Source organism: Erpetoichthys calabaricus, chromosome 8 (genome assembly GCF_900747795.2).
Source record: "Erpetoichthys calabaricus chromosome 8, fErpCal1.3, whole genome shotgun sequence".
NCBI lineage: Eukaryota > Metazoa > Chordata > Cladistia > Polypteriformes > Polypteridae > Erpetoichthys > Erpetoichthys calabaricus.
This window is the reverse complement of record NC_041401.2, coordinates 41713912-41741052: the sequence shown is the minus strand read 5'-3', so window position 1 is coordinate 41741052 and position 27141 is coordinate 41713912. Positions and strand designations below refer to the sequence as shown.

The 27141-nt window shown below is 38.9% G+C and overlaps 1 protein-coding gene across 1 annotated transcript in view; it reads left to right on the top strand.

Annotated features, from left to right (window-relative positions):
* LOC127528979 (acid-sensing ion channel 4-A-like) overlaps positions 1 to 26779 on the top strand; it is a 26929-nt gene extending 150 nt beyond the window's left edge. The window contains exons 1-2 of the mRNA XM_051931019.1: positions 1 to 1039; positions 26474 to 26779. The exon at positions 1 to 1039 is cut by the window's left edge and continues 150 nt beyond it. Of these exons, the coding sequence (XP_051786979.1) occupies positions 464 to 1039; positions 26474 to 26668 (771 nt within the window). The 5' untranslated portion in view covers positions 1 to 463 and the 3' untranslated portion in view covers positions 26669 to 26779. The remainder of the gene's footprint in view (positions 1040 to 26473) is intronic.
* The last annotated feature ends 362 nt before the right edge of the window (positions 26780 to 27141 follow it).

Here is a 27141-nt window from a genome sequence, read left to right as displayed (position 1 = left end):
AAACCTGAAATGGTTAAAGGGAACGAAAGGCACTCAAACAAGTGGATTAAGAAGTAGTGTCTGGGAAGAGAAGGGGCTAGGAGAAGTTGCAGCTTGTGCTACTGAGGGAGAAATAATCACAATGTTGCCTTCTCATGAATTATTAAGTAGCCCCTGGCTTCTTTTAGCACTGGTCTAAATGCTGCATTTTTATCCATGGGTCTGAAGCGGAGAGCAAGGGTGTTTTTTTGACAGCTGTATTACTGCTGATAAGCAAGACTCAGCAAGCTGATCAAGTAGTGAGACAAGAAGCTGGCATAGCCTCAGCAAGCAGCAGCAGCACAGTTCTCGGGGTTTTTTTTTTTTTTTTTTTCTCCTTCTGGTAGTTGGGATCTGTTTAGATGACAATAGGTAGGAAAGCAAGGAAAAACAGTAAGGTTGATAGCTGTTATCCAAGTAACCAGACGCAGACCTGGCTGCCCACATGCCGATCGAATTTGTTTGCAAAATTAAATTTGCAGAGGAGGATGAGAAGCAGAAAGGCAAGCAGGAAGGGGACAAGGAGAGCCTGATTGAAGAGACCTGTGCACCTCCAACCAAGGACCTGGCTGGCTTTGCCAACTCCTGTGCCCTTCACGGGATTAATCACATCTTCGTTTCTGGGAGGTTAGGTATCAAGCAGACCCTCTGGGCACTGGCCTTCTTGGTGTCACTTGCTTTCTTTTTGTACCAGGCGGCCAAGTGTGCCATTTTTTACTTGGAGCACCCCCACGTCACAGCTTTGGACGAGGAGGCTAGCCCGGAGATGGTCTTCCCTGCAGTGACCATATGCAACATCAACCGCTTTCGCTTTTCTGCACTCACCGATGCCGACATTTACCACCTGGCTAACTTGACCGGGCTACCTCCAAAGAATAAGGATGGTCACAAAGCAACAGATTTGGTATACCCGGAGCCCAACATGGAAGATATCTTTAACAGGACAGGGCACCAACTAGAAGAGATGCTAATGAGCTGTAACTTTAGTGGGGAAAACTGCTCTGCCAAGGACTTTTCGGTGGTAAGTTGCATTATTTTGAACAGTAACTGTGTGCTTGAGAAAGGGCTTCTGTCTGCCTCTTGTCACACTTTAACGGCAACCTTTAAGGATTGTGAAGCATGATAAAACAAAATAACAGACAATATACTTTGACCTACGTTGGTGTGTGAACTCGCTTAATTAAATCTAAAGAGAAATTCAGAGGGACTCGGCTGTGCTCGTTGTAAAGTGTTTATGTGCAGGCAGTGAAAAGAGAGACTCCATCAGAAAGTTTAGGTATGCATAACGTATGGTAGGTGCTGTACATGTGAGTATGAGCAAGTCAGTAACTTGTGAATTTACTGTAGCATGTGCATGTGTGCGAGAAACTGTGCACATACACTTTGATGTACTGAGATATAAATGCTGTATAATATATACACAAGTGCATTTAAGACACTACATGTATACAATGAGTTAATATATTTAAATATGCAAGATGTAAGTAAGTGCACTGTGTAATTGGTGTGCATATTTTAAGTAAGGAAGTGTGTGTTTTGTATGTTATAAATGTGTATGTATATATATTTATGTGTGTGTGTGCATACTAATATATATATAAATACATATGCACAGTATATAGAGTACAGATATAGATTTAAATATATATATATATGTAATTATACGTGTGTGTGTGCATGCTAAATGAGAACAACTTGCATGTTGTAGTTTGTACTTGTGTGCATCTGCACTCTACTTACAGAGTCCCAATAGTCAATGAATGTCGGTGCCTTTCTGAAGAGCTGTTATTACAAACTTGAATAAATAGCAGCCAAAGTCAGGTTCATTACTACAGCAATCTAGCTGATACTGCTATAAAGGCAACGAATCCTTGATTCAATCAGTTGTAACCAGACCAGGAAATTGAACTGGTATTTACTAGATCTCCACGGAGAGGCATTCTCTAGCCGGTGTTTTTGGTACCGTAACTGCCTCTGCTTTGCTTGCAGATGAATGCACATGAATTACAATTCAGCTGCTTCTCGGGAACAGAAAGCCGGCAATGTATTTCCTTTTTCAGAACGCATTCCCAGCAATTCTTACGACAGTACATTGAGAGAAAATGGGCTTCAGCATGAGGATTTAATCTACCTTGTGCCCTTTCAGTGACAGTAGAAAGCTGCACTTAATGTTTCCACAGCAGCTGTCTCCCTTAGCTACTGTACATTCTGCATATTGGCAGAGCGGGCATTTCTTTTTTTTTTTTTATTACTTTTAGGAGGCTTAAATCTGGGCTCGATTCATCTTAATCATTTATATGCATGTGTTATGTAGCCTATCTTAGACTGACTACATACTTGGAAATAAAATCATTTGCAGCACCTGCAGTATAGCCGGCAAATGAAAATGGATTGCTGTCCATCTTACTTTTTGAGAGTGCGGGAAATTACAGAGAACTGCAGGTATGTACTGTGATACAAGGTTAATGAATTATTATCATAAACAATGCTGTGACAGTTATAAGGGAGCAAACCGGCTGTCGAGATTTAATACCACAGAGCCTGAAAGACATTGTCTGTCACTTTAAACAAAGCTTGGGAAAAAGATTCAACTATTGGGCTGTAATGGGTTAACTAGTGTAGTAGGACTGATGGCTTCATGAGGCAGTAAAATACACGCTGAAATGCTGCTTATCATCACCGTGAAAGGGATACAGAAAGCAGGTGGACACAAAAACTGAGCACAGCAACTTAGCAAGGGAGTGGGTTTCACAAAACCAGAAGAAAATAAAGGAAACAAAAAAATGTTCAGTGAAATATTAGGAATGTACTTGTGCCATTTGCAAAGAACGACAGAAAGAACTGATGACAATGGATGTATGTGCAGTAAAATATGACCGTAGTGAGTGGATCAAATCACTGTAGTGCTCTATCTATCTATCTATCTATCTATCTATCTATCTATCTATCTATCTATCTATCTATCTATCTATCTATCTATCTATCTATCTATCTATCTATCTATCTGTTATATAGAGTCTTTCATATCTCTTTCTATTAAATTCTCTATCTATCTATCTATCTATCTATCTATCTATCTATCTATCTATCTATCTATCTATCTATCTATCTATCTATCTATCTATCTATCTATCTATCTATCTATCTATCTATCTATCTATCTATCTATCTATCTATCTAATAAAAATTAAACTCACAAGACAACTTCCTCATATTAACAATATTTAAAAATATAGGTAAAAAAGAATGGTTTTATACTTCTAATTGGATTGTTAATTCATTGCTTGCAAACAGTGTTCAGGATCCAATCTTTTTATTCTAATCTGAGCTTTTTTATTCAAACCCTCCAGATGTTTAATGTTTTCATAATTTTTTTAAACATTTACTCAACATTTATTCATTTTGCCTGTTCGTATTGTGCCAATAGTGTAAATGCATTTTGAGTTTTTCCCTAATCTATGACATTACCTTTCGTTCCTGTATGGTGATGCTCGTTATTTACATTGGAAACAGAGATATTTCTCATCTTTACATGTTTAACAGATGTTCAGTAGTTTTGCACAGTCACAACTGTTTAAATAAATGTAATTCAATACATTTTGGACTTCAGAACTTGAATTTGACAGTGATTATTATTATTGATCTACAAGCAACTATGAGCTGCTGTGGCCAGAAAGCAATCTGCCAGCTGGTGGTGGAGCTCTAGCACAAAGTCACTCGATAGCAGCACACGGGTCTTATCACAACTCCAGGAAAACTTTCTAATTCACTGATCAGGCTGGCTACATGACTGCTGGTTCTAAGAAATGGGCTGAGATGTGTTTGGCCCTCCATTAATTCAGGCTGTAGAAAATGTGCAAACGGTTTGTTTAACTCACTTCTTGGTCTACAGTATAAATGATTGCACCTAATATTAAGCGAATTGCTTTGAAGTGTGTTATTGTTGGCTTTGTAAAGCACCTTGACATGTTGTTCTCCATGAAATACACAACAGAAAATAAAGGATAGAATAAACGTATGTTACTTGAGCTTCTGTGTATGAGAAAAGCTGCAAGTTAAACTTTTTGTGTTTAATATAATGTTCAGAATAGAAAAGGAAAGAAATATGGTGTACATACTAAGAATTGACGGCATCTAAATAATTATATTGATGTTAGAGCAGCATGTTCTCTTCTGTGTGCATATAAAAAACCTGACCTGTGTGCAAAATATAAATTACTTTACAATCCATTGCTCTGTTTTCTTTAAATGTGCTTTCATGCTTACTGGCTGTACACCAAAATGAAAAAAAAGAATGATTTGTACTTCTTTACAGATCTTGGGTCATTCTCTTTCTTCTATAAGGAGAAATATACACTTGCTCAATAGCTCGGATATTTGGATGTGCCGCCTGAGTATGGATGACACAATCAGATCACTCTTAAAGGCAAAAGTCCTCCATATCATTAGAATTATTAAGTAAAACAAGCCTGATGACTATTTTTGTATTTGTGAAAGAAATCTGATCTGCAGCTATTTGTTTCAGTATATTTTAAAAGCATGCAAATGTACGTTTCCTTTAGTTTAATTATTTCAAATAAGTGTGTTGTGTGTTCAGTTTAAATTCCACTTTTTCCACATGTGCACTTTTCTTTACTATGTGTATAATAATTTTCATTAGACTGATTTTATGTTTATTTGTTAAATATTTATTAGGGAATGATAAACATTATTGAGGTAGACTCCCTTCTGTTTAGATAATACTGATAATTACATGAATTTAAATTGTAAAGGATAGATAGATAGATAGATAGATAGATAGATAGATAGATAGATAGATAGATAGATAGATAGATAGATAGATAGATAGATAGATAGATAGATAGATAGATAGATAGATAGATAGATAGATAGATAGATAGATAGATTGATTTTGTATGACTCCCAATTTCCCCCTACAAATGAATGTATTTTTTTACAATTCATGTTAAGAGTATTTCACATAATAATCCAGCTGTTTGTTAAACTTGCTTAATTTGATTTTGGGTTATTGGGATACAGAGCCTGTCCTGGCAGTATGCATGGAAAAAATGCTCCTTTATGTTGGTACAAATGTAAACTTATTCTGCATATGTGTATAGCATACATTGGTACCTTTCAGAGTGGCATTATCACTCTGCACCAGTAATAAGACAGCGACTGTAGATATACGATCAAGCAATTTGTTTATCCCATCCATAAAAAGATGGACAGCAATCGTGTTGATCTTCCTCTCCCCACTTCAATATTTGCTTTTTTTTCCTTGTCTTATTCAAAAGATGTTTTGTCTCTGTAACTAGTAAAAGGCAAATATACAAATATGGATGGATCTTAAAAGATGTTTTGGTTACAACACCACTTTCCCTTATTTTTTATTTTTTTTAAATACAGTCATAGCTTCTCTTGTACTTACAGTAATTAAGCAAGCACAAACAATACTTTTGCCTGACTTGCATAGCTTTCAATTTTTGCCTTTAACTAGACACTGACAATGATGGTTTTTTTTTAGCATTTTTAATTACAATATTTCAATTTTCTTATGAATAATTTCTTGGAACATTTTGTTTTCTGTATCTGGAAATCTAATAATGAAATCACATTTATGAAAAGCATCAGGCACATGCACACTTAGTCAGTCTATTCACCTTAAACTGCAACAGTTATACTTTAAGCTGAAAAGTAAAAAACTGATGGTGTATAGAATTTTACACTCATAAGACAGATCAATTGAAAAAGGAGTTCTTGTAATATTGTACATCCCATCCTCTTATCACATGTATTCATTATTACTGTCATCGTCAACACATTTAAATAATGTGACTTTCAAGAGTTTTACTATCACACAGAATCACATTACATAAAGCATACCCCACAATACAAATGTTATCACACCATAAAGCATTATTTCAGCTTGGACAGTATCAGTTTACGGCTGTGTTATTAAAAAGTAAAAATTAATATCAAAAGTGAAGACGCTGCTGCTACATATTGTATATAACAGCAGTCTCCATGACAGAGATTGCTGTTGATAATAACGAAAGAAGAGTCAAGGTGCGTGAAAGCACAATTCACGTATTTATTTGTTGAACTCTTTTAATAACTCCACTCTCTGTATGTCATCTTTTCACTTTTTTCTTTTATTTTTTCACAATGCAATTAGAATGATATTCTTGAAGAGCGATTATGAGTTTATATTCTGATGCTCATAACATTAAAAGCTGTTTAGTTTGAGATTAGAAAGTATTCTGCACATTGGTGTTTGCCTTGCACTACGGGGACCAATTACTCAGGATCCCGGTGTGAAAGTTATCTCTTTGTGGGTTTATTTTTAATTACATTAAAACATTAAATAAAAAAATAATAAAAATCATATGATATTTTAAGCAGTCCAGGATTAATTCTAAGCAATACTTTGTCTTTACACGGTACTAAAAACATAAAGATGTATTTGATGTAGGAGCCGCCATAGTTGCTACATACGCACACTTAATTAGGCAGCAGTGAAGTTCACTGCCCTGGTGCACAACGTGTCATAAATAGAAAAGCTGAAGTATATTTATTTCTAAGAAAAGAGAGAGATGTTATTTATATAGCCACAATGACTGTTCTAGAAGTACAGCAGAAGAAATTAAATGCTAAGATGTATCCTCATCTGTTGGCCAAAATAATAAGCATGTGGGTAGAAACAGCCCAGGGCATCTAGTGTTAACTTATGGCATGACCCAAATGGCCATGTAAAAAAAAAAACAAAAAAGACAATTCTGGTGCCATCTGTAAAGGCTCCTGTCACGAGTGGTCATCATTTTTGCATGTTGCTAGTCTACAGCAGTGTGTTGATGTGATGGCATATCTTCACTATACTGTAGAGTATCATCACCCTGTTGGCACTCGGTAACAGTAAGAACTGACACAAGTTGGACTATCGAATTTCCCCTTGGGATTAATAAAGTATCTATCTATCTATCTATCTATCTATCTATCTATCTATCTATCTATCTATCTATCTATCTATCTATCTATCTATCTATCTATCTATCTATCTATCTATCTATCTATCTATCTATCTATCTATCTATCTATCTATCTATCTATCTATCTATCTATCTATCTATCTATCTATCTATCTATCTATCTATCTATCTATGTCTGTAGAGGTCATTCAAGTAAGAATCTAAGCTTAAGTCCTCATCATTTTGAGTGTCCCCAAGGATCACATTGTTGGTGGTGTAGGGAACCAAAAAACATGTATGGTTAAGTTTCCATAAAAAAAAAACTTGAATGATCAGTAAAGAAGACACAATGTCCTAACCCAAGGAATAATTAGCAAAAATGAAAAACAGGACTCCGTACAGCACTTAAATATTGTTATCTGCATCCTATCCTACTAAAGAGCACTAGTTTTAAGGTGTATTGATTGCCCTCATATTAAAAAGTTTTTGACCTTCCAAGGCTTTACTTTGCTTAAGTTACTGAGGCACAAGTTGTATTTTGATAGCCAGTGTGGTGTAGTGGGTAAGGCTTTGCACTTCAAACCCTGTGGCTGTGGGTTCAAATCCCCCTACTGTCACTGTGTGACCCTGGGCAAGTCACTTGGACCTGCCTGTGCTCCAATTGGAAAAACCAAAAGAAATGTAACCAATTGTTTCCTAAGTGTTTGTAGAGGTAGGGTGTTGTACTGTGTTAGCCATAATGGATACAGTGAGAAGTCTAGCAAAGTGACACCTTTCATTTGGTTAGCCAATAAAAGGTGTCGTTTTGCATGACTCCTCATATCATAAGTTTTGTATGTTGCCAAATAAGTATATTGTGTGCTTGTTCTTCCTTGATTCAGTTTCTAAACCAGCGTATTCCAGGGGGTAGCAATGTCCTGGACCCTCTCCCAGCAGCACTAGGCCTAAACTAGCTGTGATTTGGACTCCAGTCGACCGCACACTGCACTCACACTCTCCAACACTGGGGGAATTCAGGGACCCGAGTTGACCCAGCCTGAATACAAAGATAAGATGTTTGAAAAACACACAAACTTCACAGAGGCTGGAATTGGCACTTAGGCATGAGGCAGCAAATCTAATATATGTCATACAGATCTGCTGACTTTTTCAAAATATTGCTGTGCACCCACACGATGCTAATTGGCTTTCACGAAGTGAATGCTTGGGTCTCGCCGGGGCCTCATTTGGTTTAGAATTCAAATGCTAAACACTGGAGTGCCTATGAGTTTCCATGTTGGTGGATTCAGCAGCTGATCTCGTCCCACTTTGTGTGACTGGGTTTTTGTTTCTTTCTCAGAGAAGCGTGACTTTGCCATTCGCTCCCTAATGTGGCCAATCCATTTTAGCTTTAAATGTCACATGTAATTATGTTTCTTAGAGTTATGCACTGTACACAAGCACACATCAATACTCCTGCTAAGAACTGCCGTACCGCTGTGTCCTCCGTCTAGAGAGACGGTCGTATTGAAAGTTTGATAAATGGCAATGTGGTGTTTAAACAAACACTGGAAACATGAAGGTGAGTGCGGGGGCTGCGTTAAAGCCCTTCTCTGGAAATGTTTTACAGCAAGGAGCTGTCGATACACTCTTTATGCATTCACTTCCAATAATAAGAAGGATGGATATGAGAAAAATAAAAGCATGGTATAGCGTCGCTTAGACATTTCGAACAAGGCAAGACAAAACCATACAGGTAGAGAGGGACGCTTAATGAAACAATATTTGGCCTGATATGATTCTTCCAAAAACAGGTACAAGGAATAATTAAATTACAGTTGGACGGTCCCATAAAAAAATCAAATTACTGAAGACGGATCATCTCTCTGTGAGGAGAATTACTTGTGATAAGGTCCAACCCGAAGCACATCATAAAATTAAACCAGCACAGTGACTGTAAATCTAAAAAAATTCTGCACATCTTGTACTGTGGCAGATTGTTATGTAAGAGTTCCAACGTATTTGTTTTCCAGAAATCATTTTCATTATAACAGTTTCAGCATTTTTTTTCTGTATATGGTGTGATGATCTGCTGTTTGATAGCTGTTAGGATCTAGTAAAACAACACATGGATCCTTTCTCGTGAAATTCCCCCCTTCGACACTCCAGTGCATTGCTGCGAATGCCAAGATTGAGCTGTTCTTAGTAACAATAGCTGTGAGGGCTGTGGATGCAGGGCCAAGACTTTTCATTTGTTACTTTCACAATAGTTCTTGCCACTGAAAAGTGCAACCTCACTACTTTGTCTGACCTTAATTATAGATCGGCCTCTCCTCCTCGATTCTTTTATATTTTCATCCACGTAATGAAAAAATCTGGATTTGGAAATGAAGTGTGCAATGTGAGTGGGGTGGGAGACAGAAGGCATTTCAGACAGCTCCACAGGAGCTCTCAGAGGGCAGCGACGTCCACACAACAGCCTTAGCTTGGTCCTCTGTGTGTGTGTGTGTGCACATTTGTGTCTTTTTGTTTGTAATAGGTCAGACCTCTGCACGCTCCCTCTGTGTCGGTGCTTCTCAGGGGGCCATGTTCAACTTTAAAAATGTCTCTGTGAAGCAATATTCCTTGCAACAAGCCCGGCACTGAGCACTTTTAACTCAAGGGAGATATTTACCTAAGGAAACATTTTTTTCCTTTTTGACAAGGCATCCACTGCACTCTGAATATCTGAGTACTGTCAGCACGCAAATGTGTGGGGGTATGTTTGATGTATTACTAGATCATATTTCTTCTCCTAATATATATATTATATATAAGCAGTATGTATTCAATTATGTTTTTTCACAGACTTGTATTCATTCTGTAAGAATTTTTTCACAGCAGCACAGTGCTGGTAATCTAACTTTCTGACCTTAGAATTACATTTGCGGCTAAGACATAGCAGGTTCAGTTCCTTCATATGTACCATTACATGACCCACATCGCATCATGTAACTTGCCAAAATATGGCGAGTAAGTGAAATTGAAATATTCATGTTAAGAAAGAAATGATATATAGTGTAATGGACATAATGGGTGGACTGGCATCCCAACTGGTATGAAGGGTATTTCCTTACCCGGCAGGAGGTCATGGATGGATGTGTATCCTGGCTAAGATGGTTGTTGTTCCCTTTCCCGGTCGAGAGGATAACATAGTGGAAGGACAGGGGGTGCCACTGCCTTCTTCCAGTACACAAGGTGGTAGCAGCCCATTGCCGTAACCTACTGCAGGACAGTTGCAGTCCTGTTGGGGATCCTTGGGGGCCACTAGAGGGTGCTGTCAGATGGAGATTCTGCCTGACCCGGAGGTTCTTCCTCCTTACTGTGCTAATGCACCAGAAATACTGGGTTTGTTTTAAAGTGAAAGAAAGAAAGAAAGAAAGAATACTTGGATAATTCACTGGGTACAGTGGACAGACATATTGATGAGTACATTTATGGACTAATGAATGATGCGTCTTAGTTACATGAATTTGTGCCTCACATCACTTAACCTGGCAAAATGTAGGTATGGTGTGTAAGCTGTATGTATTTCTGAATGCTGGACATCCCAGAACCTGTTTGGTACATTTTTAGAAAGTTTATAAATTTACATTTGTTTTATTTTTGTGTATGTATATATCTTTATTTCACCTTATGCTGTGCCACTAATGTTGGTGCTGTTTGTGTGTTATAGTAGCCTTGTTGTTTCCATGTAATAGCTGGAAAATGTCACTGTTGCAGGAGTGTAAAGGTCAGGGCCACACACTTCTTGGTTGTCAAAGATTCTCAATACTAAACAAAGGAAACCTTTTGTGGTGTTACTTTCTGATTGCATTCCAAAAGTATTCAGACCGCTTCACTTTCTGTACTCTTTATATGCTCATAGATGTCATTGTAAATGGATAAATTTGCCATTTTTGCCTTTATACTTAATAACCCTTAATGACAAAGTGAAAACATGTTTTTGGAACAGTTTACAAATATAATAAAAATTAAAAATTGAAATCCATCCATCCATCCATTATCCAACCCGCTATATCCTAACTACAGGGTCACGGGGGTCTGCTGAAAACAACCCCAGCCAGCATGGGGCGCAAGGCAGGAAACAAACTCCAGGCAGGTCGCCAGCCCACCGCAAGGTGCACGCACACACACACACACACACACACACACCAAGCACACACTAGGGGCAATTTAGAATCACCAATGCACCTAACCTGCATGTCTTTGGACTGTGGGAGGAAACCAGATTACCTGGAGGAAACCCATACAGACACGAGGAGAACATGCAAACTCCACACAGGGTAGACCCGGGAAGCAAACCCGGGTCTCCTAACTGTGAGGCAGCAGTGCTACCCACTGCGCCACCGTGCCGCCCAAAATTGAAATCTCCCCTTCATATACTGTAAGTATTCAGATCCTTAATTGAGTACTGTATAGAAGCCTCTTTGGCAATAGTTACAACTTCAAGTTTTCTTGTGGTAAGTCTCTACAAGCTTTGAACACCTGGATTTGGGCAGTTTATTCCATTTTTTTCTGGCAGATCCTCTTAAACTCCTTTAGATTGGATGGTAAGCATCTCTTCAGTAATGTTCTATGGCTTTTAAGTCTGGGCTTTGGCTATGCCACTCCAGGACAGTTAGAGACTTGTCCTGAAGCCACGCCAGTGTTTTTCCCTGCATGCTTTGTGCTATTGTTGTGCTGTCACCTCAATCTGAGATTGTATGCACTGTTAAGCAGGTTTTCTTCAAGGTCCTCCCTGTATTTAGCTGCATTCATCCTTCCTGACCAGTCTCCCTGTCCCTGCCACTGAGGAGGACCCCCATAGCATGATGCTGCACCCACCATGCTTTATTAGAGGGATGATGAGCACTGCCTGGTCTTGTCCAGACATAATGCTTCGAGTTCTGCCCAAAGAAATCCATTTTTGTCTCAGACCAGAGTCCCTTAAATGCCATTAAAAGCAAGTTATCAATTGTCTTTTAATGAAAAATGTCTTCTGTCTAGCCATTCTCTTAATGGAGTGCAGAAAGAAAAAAAACAACTGATGTGGTTTTTGCTCACATTGGGTACAGCATGTTGGGTTAACACAGAAAATATAGCACGATCCTGTCACCTCGATGATGTTACGGACTGCACATATTCAGGTTGTAATCAAGGAAAACCATAAACAAATGGCAGTGAGTGTAGGTCAACAAAATGACGACGACATGATAAAAATAAAAATACAAAAACCTTACATAAGTGTCAAAAACAAAAACCAAAATCATCAATTGAATTCTTATACTGTAATCAAAAACCCAAATAGGGGGAAAAAAATAAAAAAAAAGGTAAAATTTCTTGTTGAGAAAACAACATTAATTCAATACAAAGCATGAATAGGAAACAGTCTGGAAGGAAAATTGATGGGCTGGTGTGCCTTATTTATGTGAGATCATGTCAGTTCTTGTAAGAGCAGTATACCGAGAAGCGTTAAAAATCGATTGTCTTGTGGTTTACTCCTCAAATGTCCATCCCAATATCTGAGGATATGAGAAAGTCTGGGGGAGACCACCTTTTTTCAGCCTTGACCTCAGGTTCTCTTTCAGACTCTGAATGGTCCTGTACTGTTTCTAAATGGCGTTTCTTCAGGGATGGCTTATAGTCCAAAGTGATATTTATTTCTGTCACATGCCAGCAATTTTCTTTATTATTCAATATTCAAAGAGCAGTTAACTGCTAGACCTTTTTTTTTTTTTACTGTTGGTTGTATGAATAATATTTTCCACATAACATCATGCTGATTAAATTAAAATCCGAAAATTAGAAAGATAAATGGAATCTTTTATATGTATACTTTTTATATGTTTGCGTGTGTATATTTTATTTTAAAATTTTCTCTTATTTACTTAAAAGTGAGATTTTGAGTACAGAAAAAAAAAACAATACAACATCCTGGTTTATTCTTACAAGTTGGTGAGAGTTAGAAGCGATAGCAGGGAATGGTGGACATTTTTCTTAGAGCTGGCCCAGATCTGAACTTAGTATTTGTGTAAACCTCATTAAGGTGTCTGGCTAAATCTATATGAAAGTATTTAATACGCCATTGGCGCCTGGCCCATTCCAGTTAATGGAGAACCATGTGTACAATAAATCTTCTTTCTATCTGGTGTAATAAAGCTGCCCGTTTCTCCCAGACAGCTATGGTGTATAGAAAGAAATGCAATGAAATGCAAGGTGCTGCTGCAGATATCACATTTGGACCACAGCATCCTCAATAAAGTGAGTTATTAACTTCGCATTTGTATGATCAATTCAGTGTGCTGCTTCTCTGCATTCCCTTAGCTGATTTCTTGACATACCTCTTTGCAGTATTTATGTGAAATGTATATTTCTAATTAGTGGTGCAGTGCTTATGTATTTCTAAACACGAAACGTCATGTCTGTGTGAATCTGATATCGAGCAACCAAATCTTCTTGAGAACTCAAAAGTCAAAAACTTGCGCCTGAGATAAGCTGCTGTTATTTCTATTTGAATGACAAAAAGAGAATTCCAACCTCAGCTTTTTAAGAGAGTTCCTGTGCATTTATATTTTATTATTCCAAAGAATGAGGACAACACCTTGGGACCTCTGAAGAATGCTGTCATTTCTGGAGTTCATCTTTTTATAGTGAAACTACCAAAAATACACTTCTCACAGAATTTTATATTCAGGGGAATTTTTTTTTTTCTTTTCCTATTTCTCTCGCCTGACCTGACTTGTAAACTTGAGCATAGAAATTTAGCTTGTGCCTTAGGGCATCTTGCTCACAGCAGAAATATTTAAAAATAACTCACTAAAATGTTTATAGCAGCTCGTAGTAGTAATATCTGTCAAAGCATATTAGACTGGGCTGGAATTGTGTGCGGCTTTGCCACAGTGCCGACTTTCTTTGACTCACCTTGGCGAGACTAGCGCTGTTTAGTAGTGCTATTGGTACCTGCTGTGCAACATATACAAATGCTGTTCACGCTGTGTATGGATTTACTGTCTATACAGTACAGCACACAGTCTACACTGCATTGTATATTGGTGTACACTGCCACCCCGAAATACTGCAGGCCCAAACAGCAGGAAAAATCCAATTTCTCTTGTTTTTTTTTTTTACTTCACCAAGAATTATGTGCTGCTCACAGCAAACATGCAAGAAGAGTAACGTAAGTCACAGACAAGGAAATTCAGATTATAATGTGTCCCATTGGGCTCACGTAAGAGTTTTTTACCCCCGGAGGTACTCCAGAATTTTGTACACCTTGAAAATGGTAAACTGACAAATCTTCAGGTTTCAAGATTTCATCTTCTAATGCAACTGAAGAAAAGTCCTTTCACCATACCGTATAATATAAATGTACAACAAAACACATCAAGTTCAGGGTCCTGGAGGGGCTGCAGCCTAGCCTGGCAGTATAGTATCTATCTATCTATCTATCTATCTATCTATCTATCTATCTATCTATCTATCTATCTATCTATCTATCTATCTATCTATCTATCTATCTATCTATCTATCTATCTATCTATCTATCTATCTATCTATCTATCTATCTATCTATCTATCTATCTATCTATCTATCTATCTATCTATCTATCTAGAATGTTTGGCAGGAAACAACTGTCATGGGGGAACTAGTCTGTCTCAAGCCCCCACCATGCAAAAGAGTTTAGCTACTTTGGTTCTGTTTTATTTTAAACCAGTAACGGCGCACTGCTTGATAATGTGCAGTGAATACACTTGACTTGAGCATTCCTAGTTTTCATCCTCTTTCACTGTACGTTTAGCATTTGTTTGCTCAGAGGTTGATTTGCTTACTGCTTCCTGAGCAGCTCTTCTTTTCTCCACCCTAGCGGCCCGCTTCTTTCGTAAATATCTTTTCGCATTAACACTGATTAAATCAGTGTTTGTGTTGCAATTGCTTAGTACGTTTTCCTTAATTTTTCACTGAAGCTGGTACTTAAGTCTTCAATCTGCCTCAAGAATGGTTTAAGATATGAAGAGGTAAAGGAAGTGATGGCGAAGGTGGTAGGGATGAGAAAGGGGCCTGTATGCATGCGCCACATGGCCGCCCTGCTGGCTGCTGCCGAGAGTTGATTCTACAATAAAATAAAATAAAAATAAAAAGAGGGATAACCTTGGAGGTCAATCATCACCCCGAAAGCGGATAGTAGACGTCATGTAGTATATGTGTACCAAATTTCTGGTCAGTTGGTCAAACAGTTTGAGAGCTACAGATGATTTAAAATCCGGGACAGACAAACGGACAGCCACAGTAGCATATTATATAAGAAGATAAGCATATTCTGAAAACAAGCGTTGTGCATCATCTGAATAACAGCCGAAAATGAACCGAGTTTTAGAAATGTTCATAAAGTAGGTACATTAAAAAATGGCCATAGGCAGACTCATTCTGTGCAGACAAGATTTATTTTTCTGTTCTGTACAACTAGCTAACTTTAGCCTAAAATATTCAAACTTTTAAAAATGTTTTTATTAATATTTACATATTAATACATAATATTGCTCCTCTCTCTGTCTCTTAACTTTCCTGAGATGGCAGAAGCAGGACTTGAACTCATGGCCTTCAGTAACTCCAAAGACTGCAAGTTTGAACTAAGCTAAGTGCTGGCAGCCGAGTTTGAATGTTCAGCTTCACAAACTTGTCGGTACCCCTCCATGAAAAAAGGAGAAGCCACAATTGTCTATGAAACAACTTCCATCCATCCATCCATTTTCCAACCCGCTGAATCCGAACACAGGGTCACGGGGGTCTGCTGGAGCCAATCCCAGCCAACACGGGGCACAAGGCAGGGATCCAATCCTGGGCAGGGTGCCAACCCACCGCAGGACACACACAAACACACCCACACACCAAGCATACACTAGGGCCAATTTAAAATCACCAATCCACCTAACCTGCATGTCTTTGGACTGTGGGAGGAAACCGGAGTGCCCGGAGGAAAATGAAACAACTTGAAATTGACAAAAGTAATTGGCACCCATCATTGTTTCTTCCATATTTAACAAAAGTCAGACTTTGCTTTGGAGTTTTGTTTCAACAGAACATTTCAAATAATAACACAAAATGGAAATTGCTTGGGCAAAAATGGTGAGACCCTTAAGGCAAAGTTTTGTTGCACAACTTTTAGAGGCAATCAGTGCAAGCAAGCGATTCCTGGAGCTCTTCATGAGACTTCTGCATCTGTCCACATGCAGTTTGGTCCACTCTTCCTTAGTGAGCTGTTCCAGGTTTAAAGGGGTCTTCTCCAGTTTCAGTTCTTCCCATAGATGTTTAGTAGAATTCAAATTAGGGCTCACCGAAGGCCACTTCGGAATAGCCCAATGTTTTGTTCTTAGCCATTCTTGGGTGCTTTTAGCTGTGTGTTTTGTGTCATTATCCTGTTGGACAATCCATGACCTACCACTGAGACAGAGCTTTCTGACACTGGGCACTACGTTTTGCGACAGAATGTCTTTTTTTTTACTCAAAACACCCCAAGCCTCCTCGATGTTTCACAGTAGGTATGGTGTTCTTTTCTTTGGAAAGCTTAATTTTTTTTTCTTCTGTGGACATTGAGCTGATGTGACTTGCCAGAAAGTTCCAGGATTGTCTCATCTGTCCAGAGTTTATTCTCCCAGATGCATTGCAGTTTGTCAATATGTATTTCAGCAAATTTCTGTCTGGCTTTATTGTTTTTCTTTCATTTGTGGAGTCCTCCTGGGTCTTCTTCCATTAAGCCCATTGTCACTCAAAAAGTAACGGATTATGCGACCAGACACTGATGCACCTTGACCTTGGAGTTCAGACTGCATCTTTTTGGAAGTTTTCCTTGGCTTTTTGTCTACCATTCTCACTATACTTCTGTCCATTATAGGGTCAATTTTCTTCGTGCTGCTGGTTGGCTACAGTGTCATGGACCCTAAACTTTTTAATAATATTTGCAACTGTTGTCACAGGAACTTCAAGTTGCATGCAGATGGTCTTATAGCCTTTGCCTTTAACATGCATGTCTATAGTTTTCTTTCTGATCTCCTCAGACAGTTCTCTCCTTTACTTTCTCCATGTTTAGCATGGGACACGATGATACCAAACAGCAGAGTGACTAGTCTTCTCCACTTAAATAGGCTGAATGACTGATTGCACAGTTGGAGACATGTGTGATACTAATTAAAGAAAACAACTACTGTAATTTGAAAAATCAGTCTACTCCGACTATTTATGATCTTTTCTAGGGGTACCAACAAATGTGTCCAGCCATTTTAGAATATCTTTGTAGAATAGCCAGTATTTGATCTCTTTCACACTTGCTTTGCTTTACTTGATTGAGTGGTGTGAAATTTTGTATATAAGTTGATAAATATTTTGTATGTCTTTATTTGTAACTTAGATGAAGCAATGAAAGAAACCCCCCTAACAACACAGTCTTTAGGACTAATTCTTTGTCATTTTATGACAGGGTCAGGTGAATTGCCTAAAACCAGTTTGGCAAGTGATTATTTGCAGGACTCTCTCAATCAATCCCTGCATGGAGGCCAATTACCTAGCTGGCAAGCTTCACCATAACAAATGGTATTGGGGGCAAGTGTGAAACCATTGTGTCACACCAGAATCCTATTGGTCTTAAGTTGCCTGTTTGGTTTTAAATCAGAAGCCATTAAATACCACAACGGCCTAATTGGCTGTAGGGTTTGGACAGAGTGTCTATAAATTCAGTTGCTTTACCCCTCCCTCTCTCACTTACACCATCATCATGAAGGAGCATCTCACACAACATGGACTGAAAAGGACAACACAATGAAGAGCACAGCTCAGCAGCCATATTGAGGCATGAGGCCTGTTCTGAAGAAAGCTGACAAAAATGATGCCTTAACTAGAGACATTTTAAGTAACAACCAAGTCTGTGTGCTGCCTGAAACTACACATCAACATTTATCAGGTTGTATGGTTGCCAGTATTCACTTGTACTTTGCTTATTGTTATTATTTATGAATATTATAATTAGAACAATCTAGACGAGAACAGGCCATTCAGCCCAACAAAGCTCACCAGTCCTATCCACTTATTTCTTCCAAAAAAACATCAAGTCGAGTTTTGAAAGGCTCTATAGTCCTACTGTCTACCACATTACTTGGTAGCTTATTCCAAGTGTCTATCGTTCTTTGTGTAAAGAAAAAACTTCCTAATGTTTGTGCGAAATGTACCCTTAACAAGTTTCTAGCTGTGTCAATAATTCCACAATAATCCATCCATCCATTTTCCAACCCGCTGAATCCGAACACAGGGTCACGGGGGTCTGCTGGAGCCAATCCCAGCCAACACAGGGCACAAGGCAGGGAACCAATCCCGGACAGGGTGCCAACCCACCGCAGTAATTCCACAATAATACATTATTTAAAGTGTAACTTAACTCCTGCTTCTCTTTAACTACACCTAATTGCCTGAGGTTATAGAAGTAGAAGAAAAAGGTGGGGAGAGGTTATAAAGTACAATACCTTACAAACAGTGGTCAGTCTGTGAGATTTGAGGCATTCTGACAAAGGCTACACATTAATAATACAAAAGGGGAAAGTAGAGTAATATATTACTCTACCAAGACAAAACACTTGATGACATATCAAAGGCATGCAGGTATCATGGGACAATTGCTTTTCAATTAATCACTTTTCAGGAGGCATCAGATCCTTTTCAATCAGCTGTAAGGATACTAACAAGTCTGTCCATGCCTGCATATGTATTGCTGTTCACATATTACATGGTGTTTTTGTGTGTTGTTTTAGCTTCTTAAGGTAAAAGTGTGTGTGTGTGTGGGGTTGGGGGCTGTTGTTCCCCCTTATACATATTAAAGTTTCATGTTAGACAGATTTTATGCTTGAAAACCCACCCTCCTCACCAAAATTAAAAGGAAATAGCAGCCTTTTAAAAGAAAAATAATGCTGAGAGGTTGTGACCCACCGACAGACTTCTATCCCTAAGTATATACTGTTTTAGTTCATGTGTACAATGCTCTAAACATATGAATAGAAATACGATACATTCAGTTCAGTTCAGTTTATTTTGGTAAAGCACTCTTCACAGTGGATCAACTTAGGATGCTTCGACAGGTGTTCAACCATAAAGCAATGACAAAAAGAATTAAATCATATATCATTTACATACAGGAACACAAAAATCTGAATATGCAGTAAACAAGTAAGAAGATGTACAGATGACGTAATATTCAGGTGTGTTGTGAGAATTGGTTAGCTGGCTTGAATATAGGAGCATTTCTTAATTTTCAATTCACTTCATGAAAGAGTGTGTTTATTACATAACAGTGAGCCATATTCAAATATAACAGTAATGAAAGAATGCAATTACATGTACTAGCAGTGTACATAAATTATGTTTTAATAGCATTTTACAATATTATGTGACTTCTGGGTGGCACGGTGGCGCAGTGGTAACGCTGCTGCCTCACAGTTAGGAGACCCGGGCTCGCTTCCCAGGTCCTCCCTGCGTGGAGTTTGCATGTTCTCCCCGTGTCTGCATGGGTTTCCTCCAGGTACTCCGGTTTTCTCCCACAGTCCAAAGACATGCAGGTTAGGTGGATTGGCGATTCCAAATTGTCCCTAGTGTGTGCTTGGTGTGTGTGTGTGCATGCCCTGCGGTGGGCTGGCGCCCTGCCTGGGGTTTGTTTCCAGCCTTGCGCCCTGTGTTGGCTGGGATTGGCTCCAGCAGACTCCCGTGACCCTGTAGTTAGGATATAGCGGGTTGGATAATGGATGGATGGATGGATGTGACTTCTATGTCTCTCACAGACTGCAGACTCCAGTTCAAATGATGAGAAGATTCATGCGTTCTTGTTAATTGTGGAGGATCTGTGGCTAATTGTAGTTTAACTTTATTAAATATAAAAATTTTCAAAGAAGTGCCAATGGACTTTTAAAATCTGTGCTGAAGAATCAATCTAAAAAATTGGCTGCATCAAAACATGATAGATAATGGATCATTGTGGCGCTATGCCAATCTTCTTTATATATAATACGCTACCGTGGCTGTTCGTTTGTCTGTCCAGGATTTTAAATTACCTGTAGCTCGCAAACTGTTTGACCTATTGACCTGAAATTTGGTACACATATACTACGTGACGTCTACTATCCGTTTTTGGGGTGATGATTGACCTCCAAGGTTATTCCTCTTTTTATTTTATTGTAGAATCAACTCTCGACAGCGGCCAGCAGGGCGGCCATGCGGCGCATGAGTACGGGTGCCGTTCTCATTCCCTACCACCTTCGCTGTCACTTCCCCTACCTCTTCATATCTTAAATCATTCTTGAGGTATATTGAAAACTTAAGTGCCAGCTTAAGTGAAAAATTTAAGAAAACGTATTAAGTAATTGCAACACAAAAACTGACTTAATCAGTTTTAACGACGAAAGAAGAGAAGAAGTGGGCTGCCAACGTGGAGAAAAGATGAGTTGCTCAGTAAGCAGCAAGTGCATAAACCTCTGAGCAAATGAATGTTAAACGTACAGAGAAAGAGGATGAAAACTAGGAATGCTCAAGTCAAGTGTATTCACTACACATTATTGTGCAGTGCGCCGTTACTGGTATGTATTATAATGTCACAGAAATTTTGAATCATTTTGATTCTTTACATAATGCTGCCATGAGGTTATTTTTAGTGGAACAGAAATACTGAGTACACATCTAGTTACTGTAGCATAAAGTGTCACAGAGCCATCCTGCATACCTATCTAGTTAAACTGCTTTATTTTTTAGTCGTATGGACAGACGAGATTTGACAGGAGTCCCCATGGACTATGATGTTTGCTGATGACATTGTGAGCTGTAGCGATAGTAGGGAGCAGGTTGAGGAGACCCTGGAGAGGTGGAGATATGCTCTAGAGAGGAGAGGAATGAAGGTCAGTAGGAACAAGACAGAATACATGTGTGTAAATGAGAGGGAGGTCAGTGGAATGGTGAGGACGCAAGGAGTAGAGTTGGCAAAGGTGGATGAGTTTAAATACTTGGGATCAACAGTACAGAGTAAAGGGGATTGTGGAAGAGAGGTGAAAAAGAGAGTGCAGGCAGGGTGGAATGGGTGGAGAAGTGTCAGGAGTAATTTGTCACAGATGGGTATCAGCTTGAGTGAAAGGGAAGGTCTACAGTACGGTTGTGAGACCAGCTATGTTATATGGGTTGGGAAAGGTGGCACTGACCAGAAAGCAAGAGACAGAGCTGGAGGTGGCAGAGTTAAAGATGCTAAGATTTGCACTGGGTGTGACGAGGATGGATAGAATTAAAAATGAGGACATTAGAGGGTCAGCTCAAGTTGGACGGTTGGGAGACAAAGTCAGAGAGGTGAGATTGCATTGGTTTGGACATGTGCAGAGGAGAGATGCTGGGTATATTGGGAGAAGGATGCTAAGAATAGAGCTGCAAGGGAAGAGGAAGAGAGGAAGGCCTAAGAGAAGGTTTATGGATGTGGTGAGAGAGGACATGCAGATGATGGGTGTAACAGAACAAGATGCAGAGGACAGAAAGATGTGGAAGAAGATGATCCGCTGTGGTGACTCCTTATGGGAGTAGCTGAAAGATGAAGAAGATGGACATGAACATCATGTCACTTACCCATTTTGATTTCAAGGAGCAGTCACCACACAGCCACACAGACAAGTGCAGGGTGGGGTGGAGTCAGTCTGTGAGCTTATAAGGAGACCTACTCTTGCATTGTGAAACATTAAGGGACAGCTTGTATGATGACAAGGAAATAAACAGTATTATTACTACCATATTGAACAAGTAAAGACTATCGTTATTAACAAATTGAATAAATAAATACACATCTAATGTCATACATTTCTTATATGATAATAGAGAAAAGCCAAGCAAAATGACACCTTTTATTGGCTAACTAAAAAGATTACAATATGCAAGCTTTCGAGGCAACTCAGGCCCCTTCTTCAGGCAAGATGTAATCAATATATGATAATAGTTATTCATCCAACCCTGCCCATAATCTGACCCACCTCATCCTATGTCCTGCAGCGAGGTGCACAGAGGTCCACAAGACTGTAGGGGCTTCACTGTTCTGCCATCTGGAGCAGCTATTGAATAAAAACAATGTATAAAAATTGAAGTAACCACTCTCAAGGTAAAATTGAAACATTAAACTAATTTGCAGTTAAAGTTGGACAGTTTCTTTTTTGTTTTATTTTAATCAAGACATGTGAACAAATTCGCACAGGTCTAAATTAAAACATTAGATTGGATTAATGCTTTTTCATGGGAGATTTTGAAATTTCAAAAATGTGTACAGAGTGTTACGTTTGGGATACCTCTTCAAAAATGTGACCGTCCAGACAAAATTTCATGAAGAATAAAAGTGAATTAAAATACAACTAAATCAACGGGAGGCAAGTTGTTTGATGCAGACAGACAGGCAGACATGGCTATCACAATAGGTGCTTTTCACTTTGCATGTGAATGCACCTAAAAAGAGCAAATTTGAATTTGATTAATATTAATTATAACAATGAGGTATCAAAAATGGGTGAAAATTGACTTATACCCCTATCTTAAAATAGATAAACACTGCCCCAGAATAGTTTTCGAGTATCACCTGAAAAATTACCTAAAATGAATTGAGTTTCATACATTTTTATAAAGTAAGAACCTTAGGGCATAGAATTTAAGGGTTTGCTTGAATTGTGATAACACTTTAGGATAGTGGTTACCTGGGCGAATCAACTTGATGGTTATCACTATGTCATAGTGATGAGCGAACCGAGCAGAGTTCGGTTTGTCATGATTTCAAAAATAATCGTGGAAATATTTGGGAACTTCACCGAACTTCACAAAATGCATTAAAGTCAATGAGGAAGGAGGAAATTAACTAATTCTGAGTGGATTATAATGGTGCAGTGGTTGTTTAAGTGTCTCTGAGGACTAGAAAGTTGGATGGATTATTGTGGCCAAAAAAGTGATTTATGCTGTCAGGCAGCAATGTTAACCACTGCACCATCATGCTTCAAACAAGAAAAAATGCAGACCAAAGGAATAGCATAAACAAAATACAGCAAATGGCCACAAACTAGCAATATGCAAATGAAATATAGTTCATTACGCTCACGGTTCAATCTTGGGCTACACACAAGATTTTCCATGAAGAGGAGGCTCGCTCCATTGCTTGAAGTCACAGCTCTAGGTGCAGCTAGAACATACTTTTTTGCTGCCCATGAATCTGTGCAGATGGTTCACATTTTTTCTTCCATCAAGAAGAAGGAAACACCTGGTAAATAGTAATACATTTTGTTGTTGTTGTTATTACAGTAATCCCTCCCCCATCGCGGGGGTTGTGTTCCAGAGCCACCCGCGAAATAAGAAAATCCGCGAAGTAGAAACCATATGTTTATATGGTTATTTTTATATTGTCATGCTTGGGTCACAGATTTGCGCAGAAACACATGAGGTTGTAGAGAGACAGGAACGTTATTCAAACACTGCAAACAAACATTTGTCTCTTTTTCAAAAGTTTAAACTGTGCTCCATGACAAGACAGAGATGACAGTTCTGTCTCACAATTAAAAGAATGCAAACATATCTTCCTCTTCAAAGGAGTGCGCGTCAGGAGCAGTGACTGTCACAGAGATAGAGAGAAAAGCAAACAAATCAATAGGGCTGTTTGGCTTTTAAGTATGCGAAGCACCGCGGCACAAAGCTGTTGAAGGCGGCAGCTCACACCCCCTCCGTCAGGAGCAGACAAAGAGAGAGAGAGAGAGAGAGAGACAGAGTTTGTTTTTCAATCAAAAATCAATACGTGCCCTTCGAGCTTTTAAGTAGATAGATAGATAGATAGATAGATAGATAGATAGATAGATAGATAGATAGATAGATAGATAGATAGATAGATAGATAGATAGATAGATAGATAGATAGATAGATAGATAGATAGATAGATAGATAGATAGATAGATACTTTATGCGAAGCTCCATGCAGCATGTCGTTTCAGGAAGCAGCTGCATAAAAGATAGCAACGTGAAGATAATCTTTCAGCATTTTTAGACGAGCGTCCGTATTGTCTAGGTGTGCGAACAGCCCCCCTGCTCAATCCCCCTACGTCAGGATCAGAGAAAGTCAGTGCAAGAGAAAGAGAAAAGTATGCTGGGTAGCTTCTCAGCCATCTGCCAATAGCGTCCCTTGTATGAAATCAACTGGGCAAACCAACTGAGGAAGCATGTACCAGAAATTAAAAGACGCATTGTCCGCAGAAACCCGCGAAGCAGCGAAAAATCCGCGATATATATTTAAATATGCTTACATATAAAATCCGCGATGGAGTGAAGCCGCGAAAGGCGAAGCGCGATATAGCGAGGGATTACTGTATTATTATTATTCCAAATGGTCTCGTGTTTTCTGATTCGGGGAAGGGGAGGGCTACATTAAGACTTCTTTTAACTCTGGTGACAGTACTCATAATATTCTCATTATTGTCAGCTAATGAAAAAACGCATGCAAGGTTCAAATTCAGATGGAGTAGGGATCGGGTCATGAAATCACTCTTGGCTAAAGCAGATCGGGCAACGGTCTTACACTATGCATACATGAAGGTTCTGTGCATGGCTACTACAGCCTTGTGATGGCCAGCGTGACATCATGGAGCAGTGATAAAAAATGTTCAGCTAAGTTGGCCAAAGGTGAACTTCCACGAAAATATTTGGTGAAGATGGTCACCAGTGAAAACAGTATATTTGCTATGAGAAACACTTTGGCTAATTTTGTCGATTAACACTACTATGTAATAAGGGCTTAACAATGTTTTATTAAGACTTGCAAAGTGCCAATGAGAGCACTTTAGGACTAAGGCTGCCTGGTGTTTAGTGAGTCAGTTAGTCACGTACTGCTGTCTGACAAAACATTAACATAGTGTTTGTGTTATGTACCAATAAGGTAAACTATTTAAAGTGGCCTTTAAGCACTTGTCATAGTGCATCAATAAGTCACTTATTGGTAAGAAAAACAAACAAAAACAAAGCCCATGTTAAGGTTTTGTCCTGATACACCATACATAAAAGTATATTCCTAGAATGGACATCTAGTAGCTATCTAAAAAAGAGCAATACATTTTCATAAACAAAGACCTAGTGAGTTTTGATTGTGTGTAACTCTGTGGGCATAGAGGTAAAGCAAATACCCATTATAAAGATCAATGTGAAGTGGGAGTTTTCGTCCTAATGTACTTTTTCAGTATTTTTTTGATCCTATTTACTCCAATTTAATGTTCGTTCTTGTGTGATATTTCTTAAATGTATTCTAAGAACAAGTATCAAGCGTTATTATTTTAGAAGTGACCAAAAATAATGATACAAACTTTAGAAATTGTCTCTTTAGTTGTGTCCCAACATTTATACATTTTTAAAGAACACACAAAAAAAAAATTTGACAGTGCACTTCCTGTGCCAAACCAGTACTAGTATAAAAGTATGGACTATTATAGTTGTTAATCTGCAGTGTTTGTGTTTAATTGGACACTAAAGGATATGTTTATTGGCTAATTAAAAACGTGTAATGTTAATTACTACAGAAGTGACTTTTTAATTTAATTTTCCGGTTTAATGTGAAATCAACTCTTGTCCAGTCTACGGCCAGATATGTCTTGTACCTGCAGTTTCTACTCCCCTGGCATGAAGCATATAATTAATTTATTTTGTTCATAATTTATTGACATATACCCTATAGACTAGTGTAATATCCTTACTTCTACTTCCATCCATCCATTTTCAAAGCTAGACTACTCATTATAAAATTATAAAATTTAATTCTCGATGACACCAGAACTCATAAGCAGATCATTTTTTAACATTTATATGGTACTAGCTGTGTAGCTCCAAGAAACTATTGAAACTATTGAAATCATCAGAAAAAAAATTGAAATGCAGAGTCGGTGGTTTCATTTTGTGGACGTGCTCACCCCCCTTGTCTATCAGCGGCTAAGAGAGTTTCTCTCTCATTTGTCTTTCCTCAGCAGTCTCAATTTGGAGTCAGAGTCACTTTCTTTCAGCTTCATGCTTTAGCATCATACTTCCTTGTTCTTCAGACTTGGGGTTGCCTTGCCTGCTCTTTGTGCTTCATGTTGTAGCCTCGCACTTCCAGGCCGGACAGACAGACAGACACACTTCCACATGTAGACGTTTATATATAAGATACTTTTCTGACTACTCTTTTACATAGAAAGTTGGGAGCCACTTCAGCCACCACTAATGTGTAGCATCGACTTGGATGTTGTGACGGCAGCCATTTTTGCGCCAGTACACTCACCACACATTAGCAATTAGGTGGTTAAGGGGTAAGTGAGATAGCCAATTAGAGACAGAGGGTATAATACAAGTGTGCATGTGGGACAGTTTGCAGGTTCAAATAGTGTTATTTGTCAGCCAGACCAGAGGTTGGCACTCTCACCTGATCTTCTCTCCTCTTGTTCCTCTGCAGTTCAGCCAAAGACCCTCCCTCTCAATGACATCATCATTGGTCCACCCACTGTTGACACCACTTCCGGCAAACCCTGATGACATCATTTCCGGTACCCAGAATCCCCTTCCTTCCACAGCAGTTCCTGTTCCGGCTGCCCTTACTCCACCTCTTCCTCCTATCCACCATATTTATAGATCAGTCTCAACCTGTTAGTCAGTTCAGTTGTGAGGTCTGTTTATGTAAAGACGTGTTTTTTTTTGCTGATTTTCAGTATACGGGGTGGCCATCCCCAAACCTTTTCCTGTCTGATGCCTAATTTTTTATCACAGGGGCCAGAATAATCAGGCCATGGAGGGCAATTAAGCCTGGACATCGGGATACATCGGGATCTTTTATGACCACAGAGAGTTAGGGCCTTGGTTTTATTTCTCAACCGAATGACAACGTGATTTTTACAGCCTAGTGTCCCCATCACTGCACTGGGGTGTCGGGATCCACACACAGACTACTGGGTAAACATTTGTTGGCCTCACCAACACCTCTTCCAGCAGAAACCCAAGCATTTCCTAGATGGTCTCCCATCCAAGTACAGGTTGGACCTGAATGTGCTTAGCCTCAGGGTGGACTACCTGCTCTGAAGTGCAGATGGCATGGCTAATGGCAAATGTAAATTGGAGAGTTTGTCC